At 43.2% G+C, this 22,322-nt stretch overlaps 1 protein-coding gene across 4 annotated transcripts; it reads right to left on the bottom strand.

Moving 5' to 3' along the window:
• Nucleotides 1-1,167: 1,167 nt before the first annotated feature.
• plk2b (polo-like kinase 2b (Drosophila)) lies at nucleotides 1,168-22,121 on the bottom strand. Of its 4 annotated transcripts, none has more exons than XR_004614987.1 (16): nucleotides 21,822-22,007; nucleotides 21,612-21,719; nucleotides 21,382-21,498; nucleotides 20,997-21,126; nucleotides 20,589-20,772; nucleotides 20,191-20,389; nucleotides 19,907-20,054; nucleotides 19,673-19,767; nucleotides 19,271-19,403; nucleotides 18,994-19,074; nucleotides 18,500-18,659; nucleotides 18,088-18,217; nucleotides 17,809-17,919; nucleotides 16,934-17,655; nucleotides 12,601-12,603; nucleotides 1,168-1,178 (listed from the first exon to the last, which is right to left on the bottom strand). XR_004614987.1 is itself a non-coding variant. In XM_034595974.1 (14 exons), exons 1-14 carry the CDS (start codon nucleotides 22,005-22,007, stop codon nucleotides 17,464-17,466), a joined length of 1,974 nt encoding a protein of 657 aa, XP_034451865.1. In that variant the 5' UTR covers nucleotides 22,008-22,034; the 3' UTR covers nucleotides 16,695-17,463. The 4 variants fall into 4 exon arrangements, 2 of the variants coding, with proteins under 2 accessions (XP_034451865.1, XP_034451866.1); XR_004614986.1 differs by lacking the exon at nucleotides 1,168-1,178 and adding an exon at nucleotides 4,342-4,356; XM_034595974.1 differs by lacking the exons at nucleotides 1,168-1,178; nucleotides 12,601-12,603 and having other exon boundaries at nucleotides 16,695-17,655; nucleotides 21,822-22,034.
• Nucleotides 22,122-22,322: the final 201 nt, after the last annotated feature.

The following is a 22,322-nucleotide window of genomic DNA, read 5'->3' as shown; positions in this document are numbered from 1 at the left end:
TTATACTAAAAGCTGGTGCAGCCTCACCTTAATTCTCATTTATCTGTCGGGCATAAACAAGTGAGGTATTTTTGGTATGCCATTGAGCAAGTGATGACTGGTATGAACAAGCTAAAAGCATTTAAGACGGTAATGATGATACAGGAAACACAATGCAATGCTTGTGTGGGAATGTAACTGCACTCTCATGCTTCACAAAGACATCTGCAGCTCAGGCAGCGAACTCGAGCTGCGCTGCTCCAATCATGTGACATACATCATGTGACATACCTCACTCTCCACAACCATCTACCATACACACCCACCTTATCAGGTGGTCTATTTAAGCAGAGAAAAATTTCCCAGCATCCCCTTTGCTCGCACTGCTGCTGCAGTATTGCTACCAGTTGCTTCAGCGCCTCCACCACCCCAGCATCCACCTGTAGGCTCCGACAGGGGGTTACAAGTATTTGCACATCACTCCCATCATTCCTGTGTAATCATATGGGGGAGTTATTAAGTTGGAGCCTAGACGCCAAACACTAAACCTGTTCTAATGCTGCAATAAATCTTTGAACGTGAGTTGTCTGACTGAACTTAAATAATTGCTTGCTGAGTTTGGAAATAATTGTCTGTATATTGCATTTTTAATACATTTTTAATTTTCAGTTTGAACCTGCAGCATATTTTGACTCTGACTGTATAAAGTGGAGGTTGTCAGCAGGACAATAAACATAACTTCTGAGCTGCCTATCAATTAGTTGAGGAATTCATTGTTGATTTTACTGCTGGATATTCTCTTATACTCGCAGGGCACTTCAGACGTGCCCAGACATTCTCTGTAGCTGCAGATCAAAATGAAGCCTCAGCCGAGGCAGTTAACCGAAACCTGCTCCAACACAAGAACAAACACAAAGATTACACGTGTAACTATTACATCTCAAACATCAGTGTTCCAACTCCTGATGTGTTGGAACAGCACTTACACTAACAGACATTTCAACTTTCAACACTAACAGACATTTTGATCTGATTTTAACACCATTACATTTTTTACATATGTTTAGGTATAATTCATATTTTAACTCAATAGTCACTAAAGGCACAGAAAAGGGGAGCCCAGTCAAAATAGAATGTGAATATGTGAAACACTGCAAGCTTTTAAAAGGTGTTGGATAAATTAAAATACCACACACACACTTACTATATTCTTGAGATAGTAGGCACAGGCACACTTCATTTATTGATGGCTATCGGGACGTGAAGAGGATTTCAACAAGTAAGATGAAAAGTGTTTCAGAAACAAACAACCAATTCTACCTTTATTTGTTTTTGTGCATAAAATGTTCACGATTTGCACTTGAGGTGAATTTCTGATTACGACTGTTTCCTGTTTGCTGTCAGCTCTAAGAAAACATACTCTGATCCAATCAAATCACATTTTATCTTTATTTAAAAACACACAGCGATATGTGAGGGGGGCAGAATTTCACGAAGATCAATGCAATCTGTTCAAAGTAGCAAGGACAACAGCAGCAGTCAGTGTTGTCAGCGATGTTTCATGTTGCTTTGCCAAGAGTTCTGTTCTGAAACAGTAATGATGGTTTTGTACACACAGTAAAACCTGTCCACACCAAAATAGTCTTTTTAAAAACAAACAGAAAATCAACTGCACTATGTTTGTTATCCTGCTAGAAAGGCTCATGTGCACCTGTTGAGGAAAGCAGAGACAATGGGGCAAAAGAGTTCATCCATCAACTCCTCTGTGCCCTTCCCATCTCTCTTCCCCTGCTCTCTGCTTCCTGTTGTGCAGGAAGCGAAGCTAAATCCGCTCCACCCACTGGTCGCAGAGTAAACTCTGCATGGGATGGTGACACGAGATAGAGAGCGGGGATCGAGTGAGTGAATAATAAATATACCAAGGCTCATGATAACCAAGGGGAGCTGAGTGAACAAGTGAACTAAAGTCAAAAGCAAAAATAAAAAAACGGTGGATCAAAGCTGACGTAAATGTAACACAAAGTCTCTGCAGCTGCACAGTTCAATTGTGAGAGGCCTGCAATGGCTCATTACCACAGGAAGCAGTGTGACAGGAAAAGAACTATACACCGGGTTAATTTGGGCTGCAGGAAGCCGTGTGCTTAGACAGCCACACTCTTTCCTGCTGGAAGGAAAGGTGTGATTGCTTACGCACTCACTGATCTGCAGCTGCAGCCTCTTTATGCACCACCAACAGTCCTGTTACACATATGAGTGGAAGTGGAGTAATAAACTTCAAACCGTATTTTATGTATCACTTTGCATAATGCATATGTTCATAAATGTTAGTATTATGTAAGTAAATCTTGTTGTTGTAGGAACACAACAAACGTTTCCAAGCTGAGCCCAAGTAAGAGCAGGGCTGAGATCAAGAGTAGTTAATAGTATTCCCATCTTGGTGGCATATGGTTTCTGCTCTTATGTTACTGATGCACTTAAACAGCATATCACTGGAAGATACCACTTAAAACCAGTTTACTGTGTATATCAAATTGCACAACCATACTGACCATGCTATGGCACCACTCTGATTTATGGTCTGTCCATTGCTTTTTCACTGGCATATGGGACAAAATGGGATATTGATCATGTTCCACTGCACTCCAACAACAAAATCTATCCTTTTATATGGTTTGCTGCTGGAGAAAAGTTATATCAATAAATAAAACATAAAGTGGTATGCTCTTAAGTGACACACCACAGTGGCATACCGAAACCTGGCAGAGGCATATGTCAGTTCCTGGCAGGGTGTCTGTTCCTGGCAGGGTGTCTACAGCTATACACAACTTTGTCATACCACTTGAAATGAAATTTAGGACCATACTTGTGCTAGAAATACACACAAAAAGTGAAAATATATTTGTTCCTATAGTAAACACACTGATAGCCATTAGCATTCATCCCCATTGTCCCCAGACTTTTGACTTGTCTTTGAATTTGGCCTCCACAAATGCTTATAATTCTCAAGCCACTTATGAATAAGCATGCATTTCTTTAGTTTATAAACTATCTAGAATGGATGTCAGTATAAAGCATAAACTTTACCAGAAAAAGAAAAACGATGCAGCATAAAGGAACTAATAATTTATCTTCGGTCTGGGACGTGTCCAAAAAAATGTAAAACCCATCCAATCAGAAAGGACCTGAAGCCGCCCTGCAGTAGATCAGCAGCACATCAATAGTCAAAGGTGGCATCTGACAAGAAATGGCACATACAGAAATATGGTGGTGGAATGGTACCAGAGAAACATGGCTTGCATGCTGCATTTAATTTGTTACTTGTACAGAGCAGCAACCTACCACAGTCACCAATAACACATGCCACAGAACCACGTGAACCAACAGCGGCAAACTATTAAACAATTTTCAATTCAAGGGTCACTACCAGTGATTTTTTTTAAATATACATAACTTTTCCTCTTTGTCTTGCTCTACCAGCTGGGTGTTCCGTTTAGTTCAGTTTGGACATTGAAAGCAGGACACAGGCACAGAGGCAATAAGCTGTAATAAGGCTAATAAACGGTTCTATTACAGCTTGAGTTGAAGGTAATTAGAGCAGTGGCAGGCTAAGAGATGGGAGCGAGGAAAAGGCATGTCTCACACACAGGAGCACAAGGGGGGTGCTTGGTCTTTGTAAAGCACCAAAAAATATATTCTTTTTGTGATTGATTCTGCACAAAGAGATGTTTCCCCTCAATTACCACCTGACTACCCAAAAGTTATTTGACCAAATATAGAAGTTTGAATATGTTTATTTAGACTTTCCCCCTCCATACTCAAATGGCACTTTCTTCACGTGCTTGAGAAAGTGCTGCAGAAAATGTCCTTATCAATTGGCTGTTTATTCAGTCCCCACCCGATTCCTGTGCAGTCAAAATGATTCAGCATAAACATGACAAACAGCCATTGTTGACGTTGTGCAGAAGAGTTGAACAGCAGTCCAACAGCTGAATAATGAGCTGTCAATTCTGCTGACGTCTTTCAGGGCCTCGCACAGGCTGTTCGCAGCTGCACTTCTTCTGAACCTGTACTTCTCGTTCTCCCCTCTGATTCAAAAACTTCATTATGTAATGAGTCCCCACTGGAGTGGAAGTTTAACACATGCAAGTGGCAGCTCTCTGGTCATTTGGCTGTGCTGTCAGCATCTTAATCTGCCATGAATGAGATCGAGAGCAGGGTGGTGTTTCTTAGGAATCAGTAAACTATTAAAACCTCCTCTCAGTAATTTCCCTTTGTGCAAATGTCACATAAAATCAATTTACTTCCTGAACACTGAGAATTGTGGAAGCAGCTTGTTTCTTTTCACGTGCAGAAACAGTGCATACACACACACAAACACTTTGCATAGCTTGCGGTTTCCCCCATTGCTCTGACAGTTGATTGCGAACAGCCAGAAATCACAGTTGCTGCTGTGCAGCTCTTGCGTCAACTCTTCGTCACTCCGGTCCCCTGTCGAGTCCCAGCTAATCCCCATCCCCCGACCCAGACCCCATTCTTTTCATCTTCTAATTCCACCTGCAGTCTCACATTTTCTTCGTAGCTAAAACAACACTTTTATGAACTTAGCCCCCCCCATGTTCTATTTTTCTCTCTTGCTGTGACTGTGACTGTGACTCAGACGCTAATCAAAGAAAACCGTGGCCACCTTGCTCTGTGAAGTCATGGCTCAGGCATTCAGCGTGAATATGAAGCAGTGCATTCAGGTATTTCATTCAAATGCCACCTTCAAAGAGATTGACATTACACAGTTTGCCAAATGTTGCAGTTGCTTCAAAAGAGGACAGGTGTAAATAATATAACCACTACATCCTTATTGATTATTCACATCAACCAATTCTTCTTTTCCTAGAGGTAGTTTTAAACTTAACATTTCTCCTCTTGTTTTCCTCTTTTATGTGAACGGTGTGTTTTATGTAAGTAAAGAACATTTTCCTCTACACCACCAAACAAAAACACAAATCTAAAGGTAAAATGGAGCAGAGAACAAAATCACTGCAATACTTGCTTTGGATCAAAACAAAAATGTGTTTTTACCACTTTTGTATTTGTGCTATCATCAGTATGTATTATTTAGTGAGGACCAAATACTACACATAACAATGTAAACTGATGTTGTGACTGGATCGTACTTTTTAATTTAACATAATACATGTTTTTCTCGTTGCTAAAAATATTTTTCTGACATCCTCTGGCACTATTTCAAGTCAACTATGGAACAAAATATGTTTCATGTATGTTTCATAACACTTATCATAGTACAAATTCTGTTCAGGACTGGACTAGAGCAGAAGACCAAAGTAAATCTAACAAAAAACTGCAGCTCGGCCTCTGGGAGTGAGCTTCCACCTCCACGTGTTCTCTGAATATTACAATCCCAACTGTGAGTGAACCCATGCAGACATATAATCGATCACACACACTCACAGTAAATGCACTCAGGAAGTGAACTGTCCATCTCACTGTCTTTCAGAGCAGCTTAAATGATGCTGGTGTTGTTTTACATCTCGTGGACTCCAACAACACAGTGCAATTCTGTTACTAAACGCAAGCTGTATGTATCTTTTAAGACATCCGTCCCCCAAGGACCCGAGCAGAAACATGTCTCTGGTCGAGCCTGATGCTGAAGTCAGTCTAGTCGTATAACGACATCAAGCTGGTGCGTCAGAGGGGAGACTTCATGTATTTTGAGTAACAAAGAGGGAGGAGAGAGAAACACATTAGAGACAAACCGTCATATGCCTACAATTACAAGTCTGACTTTTACTGCCCGGCTGAAAAATAAGAACAAGACATGTGTGCGGCTGACTTGGTGATTGAATGAGTGATGTCATTTTGTCCGCCCCCTCGGAGTGCACATGTAAACATGTCACTTCATCTTGTGTGTGTCTTATGGCTGACAAGCAATGACATCATCTTCATGCAGGAGATGAGGAGGATGAGAGCGACTGTTCTTCCAGCTTTATCGTGCCATCAGACTTTCCGAGATAAGTGCCTGAGGGCTGAAAAAGGCAGAGAACGATAAAAATACCTGACAGAATCTTTCAGTGAACTGAATGAGAATTTGCACCGTGACAGAGATAACATCACTGAGAATCCTCATTATCCTCTATTCTTGGTATTCTGCTTGACTGTCCCTGACAGACACAGAAATAAAACAATGATTACTTTGCTCATTCCGTTTTTATATTGAGCTGATGCTAGATGGTGACGTTTGGAACGGTGCACATGTGTCGCTAGGTGTATATACATATACATTTCTCTCGGTGTGTGTATATTGTCTGCATGTTGAAACAAATGCATCAGCTGTTAGAGATCAAATCCCTCATGTTTCTAGATTGCTGGCGCCCACCTCCTGACCTTAGATACAAACACACACGCTGCATGTCCACATGGAATCTGGGTTTCATTAACTTCCTGGGGTTTTGGACAATGGATCCTCACATTAAGAAACACGGGGAACAATGAACAACAGCTTCTTCTGCTGAGAGACTGCAAAGCAAATAGCAGATAAAAACCCTGTCATGCCCAACGACATCAAGTATCTTCCTCATTCTTGATATGGGAGGTTCGCGTGTTGGACTGAGGCGTGTCTGGACTTGTTCTTACTTCAATTGTTTCTTCAATGTGCTCTAGGTTGGATCCCACAAAACCACAGGCTGGTAATGGACATAAATTCCTTCTCCTGTTTACCACAGTTACTGATTACTCATTGGGATAATGGGTGGTCGAGCTCAGCATGTGCGTGTATGGTGAAGGAAGACAGAGAGGTGAGCTGTCGTTTCGAAACTGTCTCTCATCACGCCCAGTTCACCAGAAACTCCCACCCTCTCTCAGTACAGTCATTCCTGTGTGGATACACAATCATTATACTCAGCGGTGGATGTAGTATTCACACTCTATACTTAGGTAAAAGTAAAAGTACCACACTATAAATATACCAAATAGATAAACAGTCGTGCTCTTAACATGTTTCCACGTACAGCTACATTTCAAGTTTAGTACAGGTATAGAGGCAATATCAAATGGTAAAATGCTAAATGGTCTGTATTTATATAGCACTTTTCTAGTCTTGAGTCAAAAGCACTGTACAGTGCAGTTTGTATGTTTTTTAGCATTCACCCATTCACACACATTCATACAGTGCATATATGTGCAGCATTTTCTCTATCATACATCACCCGGCACAGCTGTCAGAGGCAATTTGGGGTTCAGCATCATATCAATAGCAAAATGAACTCAAGTATTTAAAAGTTAATATATTCATAAGGCAGAAAGGCTCTTTCAGAAAGTTATGACATGTGTTATATTATTATATCATCATATTATTACTAATGCACATAGATATGCAGCATTTACTGCTGTTGCTGGAGATAATTGCATATAATTTATGTTACGGTTGAGCTTAATCTACAATGATAGATTCTAATCGCTCAATTTATGCTTTATCCATCCATCCATCAACCCATCCTTCCATCCATCCATCCATCCTTCCTTCCTTCCTTCCTTCCTTCCTTCCTTCCTTCCTTCTTTCCTTCCTTCCTTCCTTCCTTCCTTCCTTCCTTCCTTCCTTCCTTCCTTCCTTCCTACCTTCCTTCCTTCCTTCCTACCACCCATCCATCCATTCATCCATTTATCCATCCATCCATCCACTAATCCATCCATCAACTATACTGTTTATCCTCTAAGGGTCATTGGGAGGCTGGGGTCAAACTTATATTATATAATATGGAAAGTATAAAGGTAAAGGCAGTGGATTTAAAAAGTAGAACAGTTCTTCTGACATGTTGTTGGTGGGTGGAAGGATAAAAGAGCAGGAAATGTAAATATTCAAATACAAATCCTGCAAGTTTGCACTTGAAAAATATACTTTGTTATTCTTCAAAACTCAAGAATAATTCTTAAGAATTAAATTACACTCACATCTGTTCTTTGAGTCTTTTGTTCACATTGGCTGCAGAACAAAGCTTTTAGGGGAACTCCACACTGACGAGGCTGAGGTTGTTATCCACTCAGTCACAGTGACACTGTAAACATGTACAAGGTGTTAGTCAGGCCTGGATGTGGGTCTGCAGGTGGGCTTTTAGCTGACACACGCACAGATGTACAGAAACACTTTTACGATCACAGGCCGTCATCCCTTGACTTTGAACTGAAGGTGAGTAAAGCTGTTTTGTCTGAGTTGCTGCACCGAGCCGGGGGTAGTCACACAGGTGAAAGCAGAAGAGCCTCACGGAGCATGATGACACCTGCTCCTCAGCACCGAAACCAAGCTCGTCTGGAACAGCAGACAGTCAGTCCTTATATGGAGATAAAAACAGACTCTGCAAAACCAAAACACAGGCTTCTGCTTCTCTTTTATGCCCCTTAAACATCTGCATACATATATACTGTATAGAGGAAAGTTATTTTCACTGACTGTTCCAGAGACCTGGTTAAAAACTAAAGGAGAGAGAGCCTTGGCAGTGATGGCCCTGAAGCTCTGAAAGAACCTGCACGTTAGTCCCTTCTTTAAAAAAATGTTACTAGAAACCCTTTTCTGATTTTATCTTGAGTTGTTATTTTAATTATTTTAATCAAAGTGGCTCTGATAGGAGAACCTCAAAACGTTCTTCCACTGATCCACTGTTTTACACCGTGACATCAGACATGACATCAGCTGTATAACATCACCAATGCCACCTAATAAAATAAATATAAATAATGTATGACATGATAAATGTTGTTTTATCTTCTATTTGTTAATTTCAATTTAAGGATGTGTAGCTTATCAGCCTGTCTTTTATTTCAAACCCTTGTAATATGACACTTATTAGCAGACCAGGCTTCTTCTGGAGATAGTTGTACACATCCTCCTGCTCCTTTCAAACCTAAATACATTAAGCTTATTGTTCCCATCTCATGCCCTGAGCCAAACAGAGGATATCCAGAAGGATGTGTTCCTGTCCACTTCCCTTGAGGGGAATACAAACAGGGACAGCAGCTTTTGTCCTGTCGCACTGGTTAACTTTTTTTTTTTTACATTTCATTTAGCTGACGCTTTTATCCAAAAAGACTTACAATAAGTGCATCAACCATGAGGGTACAAACCCAGAACAACAAGAATCAAGAAAGTACAATTTCTTCAAGAAAGCCAAACTACAAAGTGCTATAAGTAAGTGCCATTTAAGTAATACTAAATCGTTAGTTTAAACTTTTATTCAAGGTATAGTCGGAAGAGGTGTGTTTTTAGTTTGCGACTGAAGATGTATAGACTTTCTGCTGTCCTGATGTCATTGGGGAGCTCATTCCACTATTTAGGAGCCAGGACAGCAAACAGTCGTGATTTTGTTGAGTGTTTAGCTCGCAGTGAGGGAGCAACAAGCCGATTGGCAGATGCAGAGCGGAGTGAACGGGCTGGGGTGTAAGGTTTGACCATGTCCTGGATGTAGACTGGACCCGATCCGTTCGCAGCACGGTACCCAAGTACTAATGTTTTGAAACGGATGCGGGCAGCCACCGGTAACCAGTGAAGGGAGCGGAGGAGCGGAGTAGTGTGAGTGAATTTAGGTAGGTTAAAGACCAGTCGAGCTGCTGCATTCTGGATGAGCTGCAGAGGTCGGATGGTACTAGCAGGTAGACCTGCCAGGAGGGAGTTACAATAGTCTAGGCGTGAGATGACCAGAGCCTGGACCAGAACCTGCGCCGCCTTCTGAGTGGGAAGGGGGCGTATTCTCCGTATGTTGTGCAGCATGAATCTACAGGAACGTGATGTTGGCAGTAAGGGAGAGTTGACTGTCGAGTGTCACACCCAGGTTCCTAGCAGTCTGAGTGGGAGCTAACACGGAGTTGGCAAAGGTAATAGTCAGGTCGTGGGTGGGAGAGCCTTTCCCTGGAAGGAAAAGTTGTTCAGTCTTGTCAAGGTTAATTTTCAGGTGGTGTGCAGACATCCACTGAGAGATGTCAGTCAGACAGGCAGAGATTCGTGCTGCTAAATGTGTTTCAGATTGGGGAAAAGAGAGGATTAGTTGGGTGTCATCAGCATAGCTATGGTAGGAAAAGCCATGTGAGTGAATGACAGAGCCGAGAGAGTTGGTGTAAAGAGAGAAGAGGAGGGGACCCAGTACGGAACCTTGAGGGACCCCAGTAGTGAGAGGACAAGGTTCAGACACAGATCCTCTCCAAGTTACCTGGTAAGTGCGGTCATTGAGGTAGGATGAGAGCAGGGAGAGAACAGAGCCTGAGACACCCAGAGCCTGAAGGGAGGAAATAAGGATCTGGTGGTTCACTCTGGTGGTTTTAACAGCTATTGTGTCACACTGGGCCGGTTGAAGGTTTAGTCGTAAATGCAAGGGGCCGTGGAGGCTGTCACTGTTTGTCCCGCGTCATTTTCATTCATTTATTCATTAGTGCCCTCAACTAGTTTCAACCAGTTTCTATTACTTTCTATAACTTATAACCTATAACTTAACTTTCTCATTTGTAAAGATTATGAATTATTGCATTGTCCTGCTAAAAATAATCAAATTTAACTCAAATAACGCTGTTTGCAAGATTTGTCACTAAACACTGAGTAGTTTAAATTTCTTTTTATGTTATTTGGCTGTTTCTCAGTCCTCATATTTTTGGCTACTCTTAAAATGCTGGATGATTGTTGTTGCGTGAGCTGCTATCAAATAGTCAAAGTAAACTCTGCAGCAACATGTTTTTGTAAAGGTTTTATCTGGGTGGATACTTCCTGGAGGTATCAGGGGAATAACAATAAAGACAGAGGGAGAGAGGGAGACGGGGTGAGAAGGAGAAAGACAGAGAGCAAAAAACTTTGTTTTGTAATATGCAAAAATGCAAAGTTCATCCTAAAGAGGGAAATAAGATTCAATACCCCAAACATTTCTAAAGCACTAGAAATGCAATCAAAAAGGAGCAGTTATGAGCACAAAGTTGAAATATAACTATACTATCCTCTCAAATCAGATTATAGACAAACATCACAGCTACAAACAAGGTGGTGAAGGATTTAAATGATGTACATCTGGTCGGAGGACCAGATGTGTAAAGTGCGGGACAAATTTTTATGAAAATGTTATATTATTAAATAATATGATGAAAACGTTTTTGGAGTGTGCACGCAAACCAGGATGACTAACAGGCAGCAGCCAAATGAATTGCAGCTGGATGTTTACGTGCGGGCGAGGTTGAGAACACCAGTTGCTATAGAAACAGCAGTGTGTCTCCCACTCAGCTCAATGGCAGAGCAAGTGGAGACTGCCGATCTATTATCAGAGATGATGCATTGATTGGCTCATTGATGGGCCTCGGAAACGCACCCCTGACCGTGTTAACCTTATGCTCCCGTTTCCTCTCCGTCCTGGCATTTTACTTTTACTTTTCAACGGATGTGAGCCACCAGGCGCTCAGAGGGCAGGAATATGTTAAACACAAAACTGGAGCTGCTGTCTGCGTTGATTCGAAAGAACTTTTCATTTATTCAGTCAGTCTTAAAGCATTTTCAGCTCAGTAATGAGAGGAGGTGAATGGATCCTCTGCACGGCCAGATGGTTACATCATAGAGGAGGCAGATGTGAGTGTTAATCTGCAGAAGAAAACTTTGCTGAGCATAAATTGCTCTCTAACAAAAAAACAAAACAACTAAAAATGAAAGTCTTTTATGTCTGTGTCCTGAAAAGCTCTGAAACGTTATCTGAATTTCAAGAGTCGGCCCTGTGTGGAGATTCATCTTCCTCCGGCCGACATCATAAAGCCAATCCACCTCCTCCTCCATGCAGCGCCACAGTCCATTCGTCCGCCCCTGCATCTGTCCAGTGCGTGCCGGGAGAGCAGCAATTTGGATAACGTGGCATTTAACCGAGGAGGGCTTCTTACCGTGGGCTCAGTGAAATGCCAAAGGTGCACAGGTTGTGTCACTGACCTTTCGGCTCGAATCTCAGAAAAAACTTTATCACTGACTCAGTTTTGTCCAAACTTTCTTGAACTCTACGAGGGTGCAGATTAAATAAGTGATGACACCAAATCCACCAACAGCAAAGGACGAGAGCATCTGCAGAGTATAGGATTACACAGACTAACTTTTTTAATGCGGCACGGTGTTATAGCGGCAATCACTCACAGCAGGAAGCCCCTTGGTTCAAATCCCAGTTGGGATTGGGCTCGGATTTCCATGTGTCAGGTTTGTGTGCAGGGTTCGGTTAATTGGAGACTTTAAATTTACTGTAGGTGTAAATGTGAGCGGGAAAGGTAGTTCGTCTCTGGATGTTTGCTCTGATTCGCTGATGACATGTCCAGGGTGAAACCCGCCTCTCTCCCAAGGTTAGCTCGGATGGACTCCCGCCCTCGTCTCAACCCTCAAAAGTGGTAAGCTACAGATAATGGAGTGATGGAACTCGTTTCATTAGCACGACGTGTGGGCAACTAACTGTGCAGCGCTGAACCAAAGCAGTAACACTGTATTTTGCATATCACAGCAATGAGTTTGGTATGAAAATACATTGTTTATATATTGTATGATCATTACATTTGAACATATCCACTGGTGACTAGTTATTAAAGCTCCAGCATGAACCTAGAAATAAACATTCATTTCCTAACTTGCTGAGCAACTCAGCCCCAATTAAATCCAAAGGGAGATGTTGTGCGCCTGTGTGTTTGTGTGTGTGTGTGTGCGCGTGTGTGCAGGCGTGTGCGCGTGTGTGTGCGTGTTGCGTAGGATTTGCTTTGTCTTCCTGGCTGTGCTCTGAGTCACTGGATTGATATGCTGCTTTGAAGCCTCTGGAGTTCCCTCCCTCCATGAGGCAGAGCTGTATTTAAACACTTGCCACACTTCACAGATCCTTGCTAAACGCCTTTGCTTTCCACATGTAGTGACACCGACAACTGTTCATCCTTAACCGCCTCTGAACCACGGTGGGAGTAATGTGGTGTCAAGAGGATCAAGCATTAACTTGCACATCAAGTTTACTTATTATTTGATACAGTCAAAAAATGTATGACGTTCACTGCTCGGATGCTGAAGAAACATGTAGCACTGTATTATTGAGCAAAAACTCCTGTAGACATTTCTGTGGCATAGCTTTACAGCTTTAAGTGATGAAATAAAATGTGAGCTAAAGCATCAAACTCTCAGACTGGTTGAAACGCTGCAGAGGGGAATTTCAGAATACAACACACCCTCTCGTTTGCTGGTATGGACGGAATGCTGCTTCCACTTTGTTGCAGCTACTTTTAAAGAAGAGCTAACACAGAAGTCATCCCCCAGCCCAGTTCATCTCATCTGGAGAACTACTCTGCTGTACTAACAGGATGGTAATGAGGCGGATGCTGCAGGACCTTTGAACAAGATTTATTTCCTACACAAAACTACAGGCGAAAAAAATCAAATGCAATGTCTTGAAGTACGAATTTACAAATTAAATAATACATTTATTTATTAAATTTAAATTACCATTGGTCCCATATCACTGGATTGCCTGAGAAAACTTTGTAAAAAAGGGCAAAGGTTTCCACAGAGGAAGTGTCGGATATCTGTGTATTCGGTATCACTGGATTTATTTTTATTTTTGTGGAAACCTTTGGCAAAGTTCATTCATCCCTCTTTCTCTCCTTTTCAGTTTTATCTTTGCTCTTTGTCTGAAGGCTGCCCACACACTGCCATGTGATGTGTTTATCAAAGGAGTCAGGAGGCCATTACAGGCCCATACTCAGGAAGTCACATTTTCTACTGACATCATGGAGGAGGAGGGTGGTGATGTTGGTGGAGCAGTCAGATAAGAGACGACGCTCGGTCAGTTATTATGGAAACTGAGGCATAAAAATAATGATTATCCTGTGACGCTCATCCAACTTTTGCAACAGCCCAACGACAACGTGACGCAGGCCGTCTGCAACGGTTCATCTCAGTTCACTCCAGCTGAGTTAATCTGACACATTTGATTAAGGTCTGATTAAAGACAACCTCCAAGGAATCACGTGGTAATTGCATGCATCCAAGACACAGAGGTATTGATTGGAGGTTTGTGCAAATTGTAAATTGTGTTTAGATATTTTCAGTGAGGATATTTAAAATTCTAATCATTACAGCAATAATATGTATTTAAGTTTTTCTGATTGGATCGACCCTTAAGAATAACCAGTAATGGATGGATGGATGATTAAGTGATAGGTAGATGGATGGATGATTAAGTGATAGGTGGATGGATTGATTATTAAGTGATAGATGGATGGATGGATGGATGATTAAGTGATAGGTAGATGGATGGATGGATGGATAGACTCACAACCTTTCTGACATGGCCATAACCTTTAAAGGACATGAACACATATTAAAATATAAAAAAATACTGCATATAGATACAGTAAACAGAGGGAGATAGAGGATGTGGAACTGCTGAGAAAATGCACTAGAGTAATTGCAGTGATAAACTGCTAGAGACAGAATGAGCGTCAAATGTTAACACGAACCCCCCCGATGTCGTGACACTGATATGCAACATGTAATTGAGCTGCCTGTTTGAAAGACGTTAGACACCGACCTGCCGGCACACTTCGATCCACAATTACACCAAAAAGCGACGATACCACAGGGGCCTAGTTTCAGCCAGGAGAGGATAAAAAGACCTTTTAGGCGAGCTGATTGTAGCAAATTACAGGATTCAGACGAGAGAGCACGAACGCCACAATACTGAGCGAGTAAGTGGCCACTGCATCTCACCGTGGTGACTCATTTGCGATTTTATGTGTATTTAAACACCAGGAAGGAAACCAAGTCATGCAGAGGCAAACACACACCTGCTTACACACAGTCAAGAGAAACCTTTTTTTTTTAGTAAGACGATTAAGTCTGACTGCTGTGCATTGCTCATCTCTCACATTACTGACACTGCAGAGAACAGCCGAAGCTACACTCATCTCCGTCCTCAGTACATCTGTTCTCGTGCACATGGATGGAGGAGGAGCGCTGACATTTGATAAGCAAAGGCCTCCTAACCCCCTTAGTGCATCCCAGTGTGTGTGTACGCATATCAAAGCACGTTTTTATGTTTCTAGCAGAATGTGCCGACTATCACTTTGACTCACTCTTCTGCCCGCAGAGAACTTCACGGCAGAACCCGAAGTATAATGATCCACCGTGTCACACCAGCTTAGACTCACTCCACAGCTAATCCGGCCTGCATGCACAACACTTTCCCCACTGTGGATGTGACAGCAGCAGAGCCACAGCTTTGTTTGGGCCATCCAGAAAACCAGACGTGTCAGAAGCATTTCTCTTCTTTCTGCATGACAGTGAAATTAAGAGGATGAAGTGAACTTGCACTCAAAGGGTTTTTGGAGTTTATCTTGACGTCACGCTCACAGAGGTGTAGGAAGTTCCCATGAGGCCAATAAAGCCGATCTGCTGACTCACAGAAGGGATCCTTGATTTCCACTCATCATTACAGGAGCTGAATCTATGTTGGATGCTACAAACACTCGGATGCTAGAAACGCTCTTGAAATGCCAGAAAACAACGGAATCTATTTCTGTCTCACTGAAGCATCCATTCCAGGGCCTATTACTGTCAAAGGCTCTGCACTCAGACCTGGAGGTGTCGTCATGAATAATTCCTGCTTCTTCCTCTCGTCGGCTACTTCCTGTTCGGCTTCTGTCTGTGTGGGTATGTTTATGCATGAGCCATTCATTATTGAACTCACAGATATTCCGAGCGAAACATCTGAAGGGATGACTCAAACATCTTTGTTCAGCTTCCATCATGACATAAGCTGGGAAGGTGAAGAGGTGTCGGACAAGACGGATCAAACAATCGGGTGAAGAGCAATTAAAGTGTGTCAGGACATGAAGCATGTGACGTCAGATGTCTCTTTACGCAGCCCCGGCTCATTTCCGACTCGCACCAAATTGGGCAGTGGTTGCTAGTTTCCATGGTTACAGTCAGGAAATGTGCAAATATGTCCAAGAATGACTGTAGCCACTTTACCTCAAAAGCCCCTGACGCAATCAGTGACATATTGTGACTGAGTGTCATTGTATTCGTCTGTTTTCTTTTACCTGCATGTCACTGATTGGCTTTTTACTTCCATGTTTTCTAATCACACAAACTGACCCTTCTGTTCATAAGCTGTCTGTGCGTTAGGTGATGTGCATGTTTGTATGAGACAAGGTTAGACCCATTCCGCAGTCATCTTTGAAAACCTCTATTCATTCACTCTGGGATAAAACCTCAGCAAAGTCCTTGAACCAGATTATAAACATGCATCTGTGTAAACACTCAACACTATCGTGCACGCATCTTGATCTGAGCACATTTCCTGTTGCAAACAAAGTTTAGAGATAAAATGGTAGCTTTGACTCGGGCCGAGCGCAGAGATACGAGGGTAATTAGGGTGAATTGGACATTTTGATCTGCACCGCATTGTGCAGGACATAAGCAGGGAAGCTGCTTTACAAGGACACAGGTCGTTTTCCATTTGTTTAAATGCACTAAGAAAACTAGGAGAGTGAATACCGCTGCCGAGGCCCAACAGTCCCTTCAAATTCAATCTACCAGCACCAGATCTGACGCACTCTTAAACATCATGTGACCTGTAAACCTGTCGGATTTCTTTCATCGAGATCCATGAATTATTCCCTGGTAAACAATTGAAAATGTTGACCACCCCCCCACACAACATACTCAGGATTAGACTTCATTTTTTTAGAAAATGCTCTTTATTATTAAATAAATAAATACTGCACTTTTTAAAACACAATAATTTAGATTACATTTTCATCTCCCCCTCCCAGCTCAATGTGCTGAGTCCATCTGTCAGTACGGAGAACAAATCACAGTTTTAAAAGTTATGTGATATTACACCCATCCCACTCGCACACACAAGCACTCGCACACACAAACACACACACAAACAGGTGAACTCTGGAGCATCCACACACAAACGGTTTCTTTGCACTGCTGAGTTGGCTGTGACATACACTGTACAACATTTACAATAGTCCACAGTCTAGCTCTGGTTACATTCAGAGCATCAGTTTACTGAGATTTCCTCGAACAAACAGCTTCAACTATTCTATACACGATGAAGCTGGAGCCAGCCCAACTTTTGTCTTTACTTCCCAAATATCCATCTTTTTCCCCCAAACATCGGGGGTTCACACTCGTACCGACATCCTCGGCCTTTCCTCTCCTACAACAATTGACATACAAATCAGCCCTTTTCCATCCACAGTCATTGTGCTACATTTCATTTTCTCAATCTCTTTCAGCATTGTCCGTGCTATTTTTTCCACCTGCACCTCTGCTGAGTCACGTAGGTGCAGCGCTGTAGGAATGTTAATTAACTTTGCACAACTCCATCTTTGGTCCTCCGGTCTCTAACGAGATCCTCTCTGAATCATCCTTCCACTGCGGCAGCACTGGCGCTCGACTTGTTTCACACTGTCCTGGAACAGGTTGTCCCGGGTTTAGCTGCATCTCTGCAGGAGCATGTTGAGCGAGTACACCATGCGTTCGCGCAGGTCGGTGGGGCAGCCGGACGTGAGCAGGGAGCTGAGTTTGAAGGTTTTCGAGACGCGGTCCTCGTTGATGTACGTCAGCATGTACTCGTCTCTCTGGCAGCACAGGATGATCTTGGTGTGGTCGTGATAAAAGTTGACCTTTGGAGAAAGAAAGTCTTTTGTTAGACAATTGCAAGTTGCTCCTTTCTTCCTTTGTTGATCTGAATGCTGTGTTATGCAAAGCACCATAATGACGTTCTTCTAAGCGTGCCCAGCAACCCCTATGTTTTCCTTGGTGGTTTGTGTGTTTACCTGAAAAGTGCCGTCATTAAAGAGCATCATGAGGGCGCGGTCGGACTTGAGCCACTGCAGCAGGTAGAGTCTGGGCATGTGTGCGTCTGTCATGCTACCCAGGTCCCCGCCCTGAGAAAGCAAAGGAGCAACACATCAGAATTTAGACAGGCTGCGACATGAGAGATGCCACTTCTAATGCTTCAGGGGGTGGAGAGACCAAAGTAACACAACAGCAAGAGGGATGGATACATTACAGGAATGCAAAAAGGGAGCGGGGGAGCTGAGATATTTGCTTACATCCATGAGATTCTCCTCCATGTAGTGGGAGAAGTACTTGAGCACAGTGACTTGGCCGACAAAGTGTTCGGGAACCTCGCAGGTGGGGAAAACAGAGCACTGGCCCAACTCTGCATAGTAATGGATGGTCCTAAAAACATGGAGGGAAGGAGATAGAGTTATTAAACCGCTCACATGACAAAAACAAAACATACAATATATTGATTTCAGTGTCATGACAGCCTAAAATCTAACCTGACAAATTAATCTACTCTAATTAAAGTCGTTAATTATTTACTTAAACCACTAACAGCTCCCTGAGAGAATTTGCACGCACTACAGCAAGCTTAAACAAGCCATCCCCATTATATGTGGTGACTAATAACTTTCAATGAGAAGGCGGAGTGTTGTGAAAGCGCAGGGCAGTGCTTACTTTCTGTCAGGCAGGAGGCTCATGTGAGTGCCGTTGTTGAAGAGAACTCCCACGGTGTGATCAGACAACTGGTAGCCGAAGCCGTACTTGTTGGAGTAGTCCACCCATTTAGTCACCCACTGGAGACTGCAGCTTGTTGAGCCCTGAGGAACGTTGTCTGCTGCGGGTGGGGAGGGGGACACAAAGGAGGAGAGGATTAGATGAAGCTGCAGGGACGATTTAAAAGAGGAATGAAAAACCTTATCTGTGCAACCTTGTTCACTTTGTTAAAGCACTCAAGGGTAGGAGTGTACTCAAAATGTCCTCCCAGTTCACTGAAGTGAAACTATCAAGTGTGCTGAGGCTTTAAGCATCAGTAATGGGCTGGGAGGAAATGTGTATATATTTGATTTACATATATATATATATATATATCTGAAGTACAGATAAAGAGCTGTATCTCTGCAATGAAACGTGCAGTACATGGGTCAAGACGTTTCAAAGAGTCCACTCACCTTTGGGCATATTCTCCAAACATCCCCTCAACACACTTGCGACCGTTTCAGCCACACATCCGGTTGTGTTGTCTTCCAGACCTGCAGGAACAACAACAGCAGGTCATTTAGTTTGGTGTCACATTGAGGCAGCACGAGAAATTACTTTGCACTCGAGCCATCACAAATCTCTTTATAATTCAGTCATTTGCATCGACGTTGGTGTTACAGAAGATCAATTCACACCATGCTGGCATCGCTGTGTGTGTGTGTGTGTGTATGTGTGTGTGAAACTTACATTCACTGCTGCTGCTGCAGCTCCCCAGACTCCCCCTGACGATCAGACGGATGGTATCTCGCGTCGCTGGGGACTGGCTCTCTGTTGCCAAGGCGACGGGGCTCTCTGCAGATGGCGGAAGTAGACTTCCATTCTGAGGTGAGAATCAGTGACGACAGAATTCAGAATCTGCGAGTTTAGAGCACTTCCTCCTACTATGACTCAGCAGCTACCCACAGATGTAAAGTGGTCGGCTTTAAGGATAAAAATAAGTGATTGCTTGTTTTTTCATTTCATTTCAGTAGAGCACTGGAGTGACTCATTCGACTGTGAATATCTCTGTGTAATTACTGTATGAAAAAAGTAATCATCACCTACAATCTTGTAAACATCTTGGCTGGAGTTGAATAAATTGTCTCTTACCTCAGAAATATTTTTGCACTGTTGTTGGCTGATGACAGTTCTCTCCAGGTCGTGCTGCAGTTTGTAGATCTCCTCTTCCTCTTTGGTTAACTTGTCTATTGAAGACAATAACCGCACATTAAAAAACTGAGCGTGGCCTTTTTCCACCAGCAGCCACATGAGATAACATGTGGCTGCTGGTTTAATAATACTTCTTAGTACTGAAAGATCATAGTTGGTAGATCTGATACTCACTCAGAGTCTCGTAGTATTTGACCTTGTCTCTCTTCCCACCGAAGAGCGCAGCAGCAGCTTTCTTGAAGAAGCTCTTGGCTGGACTGGAGACGTGGAAATCTGGTGCCGAGTGGCAACAGCTCGCCGACAGACGCTCTGGACTGAAGCCCTGTGGGGAAGGGAAAAGTGGGTCAGTGTGTGGCTGGTGGGAAGGGGCTCACTGCTCTACTCCCACATGGTGACATTTAGAGAAAGACTGACAGTGAGTGGAACAGACAGAGAGAGAGATTAGTGTAGCATCCAACCTGTGTGAAGAAGTCGTGCCTCAGAATGTGGTCCAGGTTGGGCCTGTCCTCTGGGATCTTGGCGAGCAGGCTGGCGATTAACTGCTTGGCCTGTGGCGACAGGGACGAGGGCAGGGAGTACCTCGCCTCGCGGATGCACCTGTAGGTCTCTTTCAGGTTGGTGGTTTCAAACGGTGGTCGGCCCAACAACATGGTGTACCTGGAACAGGATGGAGGTCAAACGTGAGCCGGTTTCCATCATTAACCACTAATAACAAGTTTCTATATGACGAGGCGAGCCCAATTTGTATATTTGTTCATGCTATTACACTGTTTTTAGTTAATAATTCATAATAACGACAAATAATATTAAATCTTTTGAAGTTCCCTAACGATGGATTGATCGTTATCGTACTCACATTACGCAGCCGAGGGCCCAGATGTCTGATTCACAGCCGTGGCCCTGCTTGTTGAGCACCTCAGGGGACAGGTAGTTGGGAGTCCCACAGATCGTCTTCCTCCGGTTTCCTGCCGGCTCCAACTTGGCAGCCAGACCAAAGTCCCCGACCTTCAGCTCCATCGACTCGCTGACAAAGAAGTTACCTGCAGGGGGGGGGAGGAAAGGGGAGCGAGATGGTGAGCACCTGATATTCAACCCAGCATCAAAGAGCGTGTGTCCCCTTGATGAATTGATTAAAAAGACAAACTAGAGGACAAAGGTAAAGTAAAGTATAAAAAAGAATAAAACAATGATATCCTCGCTGCACAGGAGGCATCTTTACACTAGGGCACAAAGTGTCTCAGCAGCAAAAAAAAAAAATTCTTACCAAGTTTCAGGTCTCTGTGGAGGATCTCTTGTTCGTGCAGATACTTCAGTCCAGAGACAATCTGCCTTAGATAGTAACGCACCTCTGGCTCAGTAAGCACCTTGCGAGCCTTGAGGATATGAGCTAACGACTGCAAAGACACAAAACATATAGAGAAGAGAATTATAAGAACTGCTTCCTACAGAATAAGCAATAGGATTTTTAATGTCACAAAACTGCAGTGAGTGATTCATATTTGCAGAAAGACAAAATGCATTTTCACATTAGAGCTATTGTATAGTGGGGGCAGACTCTGAATATGATATATGTGCTGCCTCGTTGGTTTTGGGTGCAATGCAGGTGTGATCCACAGCATTAGTAAGGAGTTGTATAGACTTGCACTTACTTTTCTGCTGCAGTATTCCAACAGGATGTAGATGTTCTCCTTGTCCTCAAAATGATGATAGAAGTGCACTATGTGTTTGTGGTGCAGTGCTCTGTGCAGCTCTATCTCTCTGTCAATCTGTCAGGAGGGAGAAAACAAAAAGGTCAGAGACTGTAACTGGGAGTTTGGTTGTTTTTTTAACACTTGCCCTGTGGAACCAGTGCACCCAGGCACCGGAGCTGCGCGCTTACCTTCTCCCGCTGGTGCGGTTTGGAGACGCGCGAATGTGGGATGATTTTGGCTGCGTAAACTTTGCTGGTGGAGAGGTCTGTCATCTCGTAGCATTTTGCGAACCCTCCCTGGAAAAAACAAAAAAGGAAAACACTGTTAACATACTTCGTCTTGCAGGTAAATCCCAATTTTTAAAAAAGTGTTTTAAAAAGACTAGAAGCTGACGGTACCTTTCCCAAAACTTTCCCACGGCAGTAACACTTCCCCGTGGCAGGGTCGGTGATGATCCTCGCCATCTCCGAGGGCGCACTGCGCTCCTCCGTCCTCTTCCTGCGCGGCTCGCAGGACCTCTGCGTCGCCTCACACATGCTGCTGCTGTTCGTCTGTTGGGACCCGATATTCCTCTGTACTTCCATGAGCTGGGCTTTGACTCGTCTCTCACTCTGAATGCAGAGTCTCCGTCTGGGAGGATTTATAGTCTGGCATCCTCCCCACCCCCTGTCTGCCGCCCTCCCTCTGACGTCACGGTGTGAAACGAGAGCATGAGGTCCGCCTGATATCGACTATCCACTGGTGGTGATGATGATGATGATGATGATGGTGATGATGACACCAATATGAAATCTAAGAGGATAAAGCAACGTGTGTTTTCTGTCTTATCTGATGTAATTTATGATGATTAATGATGATTTGCACCACTTGCTTTAACAACAAAAACAGAAATGTTATCT

This window comes from Hippoglossus hippoglossus, chromosome 9 (genome assembly GCF_009819705.1).
Source record: "Hippoglossus hippoglossus isolate fHipHip1 chromosome 9, fHipHip1.pri, whole genome shotgun sequence".
In the NCBI taxonomy this organism is placed as follows: domain Eukaryota; kingdom Metazoa; phylum Chordata; class Actinopteri; order Pleuronectiformes; family Pleuronectidae; genus Hippoglossus; species Hippoglossus hippoglossus.
Note: the sequence above shows the minus strand (reverse complement) of the source record. Positions and strands in the feature narration are given on the sequence as shown.

Bases quoted from the DNA above. Each gene is read 5' to 3' on its own strand.
- plk2b (XM_034595974.1), bottom strand. From the start codon at position 22,007: ATGGAAGTACAGAGGAATATCGGGTCCCAACAGACGAACAGCAGCAGC. The intron at 19,404-19,672 runs GTAAGAGACAAT...TTCTCACCTCAG, and splicing joins AGTGCAAAAATATTTCTGAG to AATGGAAGTCTACTTCCGCC. The intron at 18,660-18,993 runs GTGAGTGGACTC...CCCCACCCGCAG, and splicing joins TTTGGAGAATATGCCCAAAG to CAGACAACGTTCCTCAGGGC.